Source organism: Patella vulgata, chromosome 4 (assembly GCF_932274485.2).
Source record: "Patella vulgata chromosome 4, xgPatVulg1.2, whole genome shotgun sequence".
NCBI lineage: Eukaryota > Metazoa > Mollusca > Gastropoda > Patellidae > Patella > Patella vulgata.
This window is the reverse complement of record NC_065882.2, coordinates 85,218,359-85,228,585: the sequence shown is the minus strand read 5'-3', so window position 1 is coordinate 85,228,585 and position 10,227 is coordinate 85,218,359. Positions and strand designations below refer to the sequence as shown.

Sequence of the window (10,227 nt, the reverse complement as noted above, 5' to 3'; positions counted from 1 at the left end):
CATGGGATAGATTTAAGAAAATTAATGAAGCTAATGGCCAATTGTTACTTATTGACTATTAAGTCGAGGAACGTATTTTTTAATAAAATGGTTTTCCATTAATTTCCTTTTCGTGGTGTCATCGACTTTCATTTTATAAAAAGGGAAAATTTGGAATTTGTATATATATATATATATATATATATATATATATATATATATATATGTGTGGATGTAACGCCCACTCGACCCCGACCTCCCCACCCCCTCGACCGGTTAATGATTGATATTAAATAGACTGACATCAAGTCTGTGGTACATGTATACGTACACGGGAATTTAATCATTGGACCATAGCCTCCCACGGTAAACGGCCCTTTTACCCCCACCCCCTCTGTTGTCCTGAATTGACCTCTCCCCTAAATCATTCAGGCAATCAAACACCACATCCAGCACTTTCTATTCTGATCTCTTATCCAATTATGAGTGAGTAATTCTAGAGATCCGGACCGCCATGTTATTATATGTATCAATGTATCGATATTTTGAAATGTTAATATTATGATCTGTCATGTTATCGATTATATTTATAGATTCTATATTGATTCTTTTTAGAATTGTATAAAATATTACTTAGTATTGCTACAGTATTGTAACGTGGAGACGCTTTCTAAATAAACTAATATATTATATGTAAGTATAAACGGTTTTAATTAATGGGCCGCGGTGGCTCGGTGGATGAGATGCTGGCTCTCTAAGTTCGCTCCCAGTGTTGGCCGGGAGAGATAGAGAGAGAAAAAAAAGAGAGAGAGAAATGGGGTTCAACGTCCACTCGACACAAACAAGGTCATTTCGGGACTAACACTATTTCAATAATTCCTTTGCGCGCGCGTGGGGGGGGGGGCTTTAGCAGTGGTAGGAAACCGGAGGCCCCGGAGAAAACCCATGAGGTTGGATAGGCGGCCCTACTCCTTGTCACGTACAAGCGGGGAATCGAAACCCCGCCTGTTGACCAAATGACATACCTTAAGATACAACGCGAACGCGCTAATCATTCGGCCACCCAACCCCCTGAATCGAAAACACGCCACTTGACTCAATGGCAGACCTTATGTTCTAAAGGGCACGCCTTAATCCCCTCAATTACCCACCATCCCCCGTTCTTTGAAGAATAATATACAATTTTCAGATGCACCTGTTTTTCTTTCAGTTATATGAAATGCAACGTTTACAAAGAATATTTGTCCGAATGGCGATGTAAGTTATAAATTGCTTTTATTGGTTGTTCTATTTAAATATATAAAAACAAATATTCCAAGCACAGTGAGAGAGAGAGAGAGAGAGAGAGAGAGAGGGAGAGAGAGAGAGAGAGAGAGTTCAACGTCCATTCGAAATAAACTAGGTCATTTCGGGTCCAAGAATTGGTGTAGTACTATCAGATCTTCAATGTTCGGTCTTCACGCTGTGTATGACCGGAGTGAGCTTTGTCGAATGCTATTTGTCCACCTTCTTTTATAGATGCATATTTCTTTGTCTGAGGTGTTAATCTAAAGGCTGGTAACAGCTAAGTTCTAAATATGGAATTGACATGCACCCCCATCTGAATATCGACAGGGATTGTTACCTAATTTGGTCAACAAATATGATACATGTTTTATAACAAAGAGAAATGTGTATGACCAACATGCGCATTAATCGATAGCTCAGTTAACGTATCACCATAACCAGCATATACTTTCTATATTTATGGTTATGACGTGAGAATCAATAATATGAAAGATAACGCTATTGTTCCAGCCATCATATTTCTCCATTCTTTGTCTTTAGACCCCATGTCTTTTTATTGTTACAATATTTCATAAACAATTTTAATTTGCGTTTCAGAATTAACTTATACCATAGCTATTATTTTGGGCAATGGAGAATAGTTAATCAAAACCATAATATAATTTTACATAGATGTTTCTTAGCACAAATTCTTGCTCTCCATATTACTACAATTGTTCAATTTTATTTTAATAATTCGCTTGTGCGTAGCGCTCGTTAGAGTGGGAGGGAACCGGAGGACTGGGAGAAAACCCACGAAGTTTGACAGGCAACCCTACTCATTGTCACGGAGAGAGAGAGTGAGAGAGAGAGGGAGAGAGAGAGGTGGTTTAACGTCATTTCGAGACTAACATATGGTTTTAATTTTATTTCACTAATTCACTTGCGCGTAGGGGTCTTTAGTAGTTGGAGTAAAACGGAGGACCCGGAGAAAACCCACGAGGTTGGACGGGCGACTCTACTCCGTGTTACATACACCCCTCCTACTTGAACTATTGTAATTGATAACAGTAATATGATCTAAATTGTAATATAAGTCTAATGGTGGTATAATACACAGGCTTATACGCTGTAACAGATGGATATTTGATAATGGGGGGATAATTAATATAACTTTTAATTTCTAATAGATATTTGTAATGTATCTAATAGCAGGCTACCGCGCCATATTAAGCCAAATATTTTTATTTTGCTTAGAAAATAATTAAATAATTATATAATCACTGTAAAATAACTATATTTATTTCAGAATAGTGGCCGGAATAATAGTAATGTTTATAGCATCCTCCTCCTTATTTGGTATGGACGTCACGAAAATGTCCATTTTTAAGAGAGAGGTCCGCCATATTGGATTCTTGAAAGTTCATAAAGCTGCCAGCACCACCATAGAGAATATGATGATACGATTCAGTCAAAGTAGAAAATTAACCGCCGTGCTACCTAAAGACGGGCATCATTTGAGTGTAAAAAACGCGCACCCTAAATCATGGAAGTTTTTCCCCATACCTACAAACCACACGTTTGACATATTGTTTAATCACGTGATCTTTAGCGCGGTCGGCTTTAGAACTTACTTACCTAGTGATAGCGTCTATATAGCCTCGGTTCGTGAGCCTTTTCAACAAATGATATCCGCGTTTTATTACATACGTAGAGTGTTTCCTCAAGCGTATATAAAAAACATCAGTGGACCCAATCCACACAGAGTTTATCTAAGAGATCCAAAGCGCTACGACGAGGATATGACGTCATTCACACATAATGGAATGGCGCGAGATTTCGGCTACCCACCTGCTTTGAATGACAATATGGCCCTATTTCAGGAATATATGGAACGTCTTGGGACTTTCTTTGATTTGGTTATTGTGATGGAGAAATTCGATGAATCGATAATTTTAATGAGACGGCTGTTACGCTGGTCGATCAAGGATATTGTTTATATTAAAGCCAATGTTTCAAAGTTGAACAGCTCCATAGAAATAACCGATCAGGACCGACAACTCCATCGACAGTGGGCGCCACTGGATTACGCCCTGTATGATTTCTTTCTTAAGAAACTAGAAAATCAAATTTCTACCCAATTCAGTGACTTCACTAGAGAAGTGAAATACTTCAAACAGGTTCTGAAACGTGTGGAGGAATTTTGTCAACAGAAAACGATTATCCAACCCCTGATTATCGACGTCAGCGAATTCTCCGATCAGTTTCAAATAACTGATTTGGATTGCGTTGTTATGACGACAAAAGAGTCGACATTAATGAACAATTTGAAAGAGGACCGCCGAAAGGAATTAATACAATATGGCGAAGATGCGATTTATATAAAGAAAAAACGTGAGTCTATAATCTGGACACCAGCTCTACAGTTAGATGTGTAAATAATCGGGTCTATTGTCTCGAACAACCAGACTATATAACATCAAATATGGCTACAGGTGTGTTCGCTTCAAACCCATTTCTTAACAAAAGAATAAATTCTGATATATGTCAAAATACTGGTATAAACAATGACTTCTATAGCCTCGAACAACCAGCCTAGATGATCAGCGAATATGGCATCTAAAGTTAGTTTTCTTGCCGGTTTTGGTTTCAAATCCAGTTGCTAAAACCCATTTTTTAAAAACAAAACCGGATTACAAGTTAGTCTTGGTCACCCAGAACCTCCTAGTCTTCAACGTACGGGGGATCTGGGACCGTTGTCAATATTTGACGTAAAGTCCATTGCCCATGCATAACCGGGAGTTGGGTTTTTAATGTGGTTGATTATCCAGTAAGAGTTGCGCCCCCTCCCGCAATAAATCCCATAATTCTTGTTAATATAACCAAACATGAATCGTAACGACGAATTAGGATTAATTTAAAAAAACATAGATATGGCTCATGAAGAGAGAAATTTTACAGTAAAAAAAAATTAAAAGTGTTGGATATTGAACAGTGCATGCAATCAAATGGATTATTTGAAAAGGCTTTCTTAAATTAATTTCATGGGCGTCATCATCTTCTTTTAGGATGAGTTACCTCCCTTAGCCGCTGTTTATGATAATGTAAAAGACCGGGTAATCGATCCAATGACCTGTTATTCTTAAATGTTGACAACGCATCCAGACCAATAGTCGTAGATTATTTTTCTGGATGATAGAGACTAATTACTAGTATAAATAATAGCGTCAACAGCCTCGAACACCTAAACTATACAACAGTCTCGAACACCTAGACTATACAACAGCAAATATTGCGTCTGAAGGTATTCGTTTTAAATGCAGATGTTTAGCCAATTTTAAAAGTGTAATCTACGTTAAAATATTATAAACATAAACATTAATAACATGGACGATATTAATAATAATAATAATAATGACTTTATTTTCTGTGGGAACATATATTTAGTACATGGGTTCTAATTTTCAAAATGTCCCTCTACTCTATAAAACTAGCAACCTCACAGTAATAATATTTACAAAGTGCATATATATCATATTATATAAGCTTATGATAAAGAAATATCAAACAAACAAGAACGAAATGAAACAAGATGACTAGTCATCAACATCCCGCGCCCTTGCACGGAAGAAATAAGGAAAAATAACTTGTTTATGCTATTGGTAATCAATATAAAAATGTATCAGATTTCGCAAACAGTGTCACTGGTCCTAATATTGTGGCCCTGTTTAGTAGATATTGCTCTCTATTTCTGAAAACTAATGACTGATTGCTATTTACTAGAAGATTTGAGATAATTTATGACATTAAGCTCTGGTTTTAAAAATCAGACATGACTACATAGAAAATAGAGATATTTTGCAAGTGGAGGGAACTGGAGCTTTAGACAAATCTCATATTCCGACACATGGAATATCAATTCACAGAATTTCATACTCTGATCACAGTAACTCGGCAAGGCAGGGTCGCTACTCCCTGTAAGGTTTGCACAACAACCTTTGCCTACCTCAATTAGCTGCTGTATGTTAAACAATAAACTTATACATCAGAAAATAAAATACTATAATAGGTTAATGTTTGTACAAAGTTTCAAAAAGATTTCTTGAACAGATAATAAAATATGCTGCAGAAACAAAATCAGGACGGAAGGCGTGATTTCAGAAAATAAAATAATGGGTAAAATTAATTTAAAGGTATCTTGAACAGTCAAATGTGTTTCCATGGAAACACATAAAATTATCAAATCTGAGAAATTCAAAATAAGTGCCATGAAGATATCTTGAACGATTTATGAGATATGCTCCAGAAACAAAATTGTACACCAAAAACTAAGTAAAATTTGTTTCCATGGAAACACACAAAATATCAATCCCAGAAATTAATAAATAGCAAAAGGCACAACTACAGTAACGTGCAAGGGCGCGGGATGTTGATGACTAGTCATCTTGTTTTATGTGTGTGCAAAGTTTCAGAAAGATATCTTGAACGGTTTATGAGATATGCTCCGGAAACAAAATTGTACACCAAAAACTAAGTCAAATTTGTTTCCATGGAAACACAAAAAATTTAAATCCCAGAAATTCCTAAACAGCAAAATGCACAACTACTGTAATAGGTTGATGTGTGTGCAAAGTTTCAGAAAGATATCTTGAACGGTTTATGAGATATGCTTCGGAAACAAAATTGTACACCAAAAACTAAGTCATTTTTGTTTCCATGGAAACACAAAAAAATATAAATCCCAGAAATTCCTAAATAGCAAAAGGCACAACTACTGTAATAGGTTGATATGTGTGCAAAGTTTCACTTCGTTCGGCGCGGGATAAAAAATGGCAAATAAACATACATTCAGAGGACAACAGTAATTGACAAGGGTTAAAAGATTTGATATTTTTTACGAACTCCTTTTTTAAGATAAAAAAATGAAGACACGTTTCACAGTTTGAGGTAGTAAATTCCAGAATATAAAAGGCGGTATATTGGAATGTTCTCATTGCTTTTTATACGCCCACATTTTCATGTGGACGTATTATGCCGTCGCCCCTGTCCGTCCGGACGTCCGTCCACAATTTGTTTGTGGACACTCTAGAGGTCACAATTCTTATCCGATTTTGACGAAACTTGAAATATAGGTTTATCTCCAAAAGATCTCGACTGCTTTTGGTATTGGCATGTATCGGATCGAAACTTCATGGATTATGGCCCCTGTTTGTACGATAAATCACGTTTTTAGCTTGTGGACCCTATAGAGGTCACAATTTTTATCCGATTTTGTTGAAACTTGAAATGTAAGTTTATAACCCAAAGATCTCGGTTCCTTTCGATATTCGCGCATATCGGACCGTAACTTCCTGAATTATGGCCCCTGATTGTACGAAAAATCGCGTTTTTAGCTTGTGGACCCTATAGAGGTCATAATTTTTATCCGATTTAAAAAACCGTATTATTATATCACTGTTACACCCTAAAGACGACTGAATTCGAATTTCATGAAAATCAACCCAAAATTGACAGACAAAATGGCCGCCGTTTGTTCTCAAATAGCGTAAAAATATGGTATATCAAGGTTGTGGACCCTATAGAGGTCACAATTTTTATCCGAGTTTGTTTAAACTTGAACTGTAAGTTTAGAACACAAAGTCCCAGTTCCTTTTGATATTCGCGCATATTGAATTGTAATTTCCTGAATTATGGCCCTTGATAGTAGGAAAAATCACTTTCTTGTTAGCTTGTTCTCTATCCATCTCTCGAAAATGTGAGCGTATCCTGCCTGGCAGCCGCTGGTTTCTTACTTTTTGGAATTGCTAATTTAAATTGACTTTCTGATCTCAATATCATGGTAGTTTCGGTCAATTTAGAATTTTTACGGAATGTGTTATATAAATATCATATAAAAATGTCTTGGTTGTAAAGAATACGTTGGTAGATTGCGAGCCAATTTAGAGATTGAAACAAAGGTGACGAGTGTGAATCTGGTTTTTCATCCAAAATGCTCCTTGCCGCACGCTTTTGAAGTTTATACAGGACCTCTAGTTTACCTTTATTGGCATTACCCCAAACTGTGGAACAGTAATCTAAGTATGGTAAAATATAGCCGATGAAAAATAAAATTTTAAGATTCTGTGGTAAATAAGGTTTTTAACTTTGTCAGAAGGTAGATTTTGGAGGATATGATTTTGGAAAATTTGTTAATGTGGAGATTCCAATCTAAATTTTGGCCAACAGTAAGTCCTAATAACACCCCGTCAGATACATTTTGTAACGAATCTCCATTAATTTTTAATGATAAGCTTTTGTCTTTTTAGCAATCATTACCATACCATTATCATTACACCAATTAAATACTTTTAGTAAATCCCCTTGAAGGGCAATCTGTATATTAGCTAGATTGTTGCTACAAAAATGAAGGGTACTGTCATCAGCAAAAAGATCAGTATGACATTTACTGAAATGAAATGGGAGATCGTTTATACAGATTAGGAAAAGTAACGGCCCAGTATTGGTTCCCTGTGGGACCCTACATTTCACATCAGTAACAGTTGAATGACATGCCCCTAAGACTACTTTTTGCTTTCGAAATTCCAGATAGGATGAAATTAGTTTATTTTTGGAGGATTAATCTATTAATCTATGGTCTTTTAGATCAAAAGCCTTACTAAGATCGAGATAAACAACTCCGGTCATATTACTCGAGTCTATTTCTTTGAGCGAGATATCTGTTATTCTTAATAAGACTGTTGAACATGAATGATTTTTTTCTAAAACCAGATTGAAATTCATAAAATAGTTTGTATTTTTCAAAATATTCTGTAATTTGAGAACTAATGTGCTTTTCAAATATTTGTGATATTGTGGGTAAGACAGAAACAGGTCTATAATTATTTGGTAGATCCTTGTCTTCCTTCTTGTGGATTGGGATAAGTTAAGCAAATTTTAATTGTTCAGGGAAAATACTTTTTGAGATGCATCAATTTATTATGTAAGTTAATGATTTAAAAATATTGTCTGTCGACATTCTTAGAAGTTTTTGTCCTATAGAGTCAATACAAGTAGCCTTACTTGGAACAAGCATATTTAGATATTTGTGTTCATAATTTATAGTATATTTCTTTGTTAGGAGGAATTGTTTTGTGATCAAATTTATCGATCTTTTCACAATATTTATTGGACAGGGGATTATATACGGGTTCATATCATCGGTAAAATTGGTAAAATAATTATTCATAATATTAGCAATATCAGATAAATCATATTCTTTATTATATGACTTAATAGACATCGGATAGCTACAATTCGTTTTAATTCCCATAGCATTGTTATTTTGAGTTTTTGTTCTTTTGAATGGCAGTTATGATATATTTAGACTTAGAACTTGTTATTAAATTTTTGGTTTTGTTTCGCCAGTTTGTAGTTGATATGATCATTTTTCCTCTGGTAAAAATCTCTTGTTTTTCGAGCGTTATTGATTTCTGAATTAAACCATTCTGGTTGTTTATGATTTTTTATTCGTTTTCGTTTTTTGTTTGGTGAATGTAGATTAAGAATATAACATTAAATTTATTATACCATACTTCCAATGTCATATTTGCATCATCTATAGTTTCAATAGCTGAAAAGCTTTGCAGGGAAAGGTCATTTAAAAAAGTATATTCATTGAAATGTTTGAAATTTCTATATTCGTTTTCAAGATGACAATGTCGCTTGATGTTTTCATCATTTCCTATGATAAAAATTACTGGATAATGGTCAGTCACCAAGACCATAAACTGGAATATTTAATTCTATAATCGTATCGGGAGAGTTTGTATATAGATGATCTATATTATTGTTTGACTATTTTGATAAATGAATCGGAAAAAGAATCTGTCGTGTTATTAGTGTCATGTCAACACCTGTTTCATCACCCTCATCACTAATTGTGGGGGCCACGGTGTTTAAGACGCTGGCTCGCTAGCCTGGAGGTCGGTTGTTCCATCCCTGCAATGGCCGAGAAAGTTCATCCAGAGTAGGCCGTAGCCCGGGCAAAATTTCCCTCATAGCACACTGTATGGCGTATGCCCGTCTTCATTAGCCCAGTATAGGAGCAGAACAACAAGACATTAATTGAACCCCATTTCGTTAATAATTATTACATACAGTAGACTGTCAAGTAGTAATAAATTTCTTCCACCCAAGATGGCTGACGAATTGGGGAAACATGTTAAAGGAAATTCCTTTTTCTTTATTCGGTTATTAGCAGTGACGTAATTGATGTTTATTATCCAGTTCATCATGATAAGTCACGAAATATTATATTGGCGTCGCCGTAAATTCATTCAATTACAATTTCATGCTGATTCTGTAATTTGGTCGTGATCTGGTGTGTTATGAATTTCATGCTTGATTTAGGTTGTTTTAAATGTGCCCCAGTCACCCTGTTGCTCAAAATGAACAAGGCCGTTTATTGGTATAAAGCCCAGTGCATGGTCTGATGCTGCCATTTGTAATCCGGGAACTTGAAAGTAGTTACAATGGCGGAATTCGTCATACAGTCGAGGTTAGATGCAGGGTACTTGAATCTGCTGAGGTTTGCAGAGTGGTGAACCAACCCTCTTCAATATTTTGATTCAGAAGATACCCGCGAGGCTTTTTGTGCTTCAAAAAGATGTTATAGCCCAAGAGTGGGGGGGGGGGGGTGGCCGAATGGTTAGCACGTGCGTGCTGTATCATAAGGTCTGTCATTGAGTCAACTGGCGTGGTTTCGATTCCCTGGTTGTACGTGACAAGGAGTAGGATCACCTGTCCAACCTCGTGGGTTTTTCTCCGGGTCCTCCGGTTTCCTGCAACTGCTAAAGACCCCTACGCGCAAGCGAATTATAGAAATAAAATTGAACCACGTGTTAGTCCCGAAATGACCTAGTTTGTGTCGAGTGGACGTTAAACCCCATTTCTCTTTCTATAGCCCAAGAAATGTCATGTATTAAAAACTTCTCGACCCCCAGA

General features: G+C 36.1%; 1 protein-coding gene across 1 annotated transcript; it reads left to right on the top strand.

Annotated features, from left to right (window-relative positions):
* Positions 1 to 626: 626 nt before the first annotated feature.
* Positions 627 to 4,331, top strand: LOC126817267 (galactose-3-O-sulfotransferase 2-like). Its single transcript, XM_050544084.2, has 3 exons — positions 627 to 672; positions 1,190 to 1,236; positions 2,555 to 4,331. The coding sequence occupies exons 2-3, from the start codon at positions 1,199 to 1,201 to the stop codon at positions 3,681 to 3,683; spliced, it is 1,167 nt and encodes a 388-aa protein (XP_050400041.1). The 5' UTR covers positions 627 to 672; positions 1,190 to 1,198; the 3' UTR covers positions 3,684 to 4,331.
* Positions 4,332 to 10,227: the final 5,896 nt, after the last annotated feature.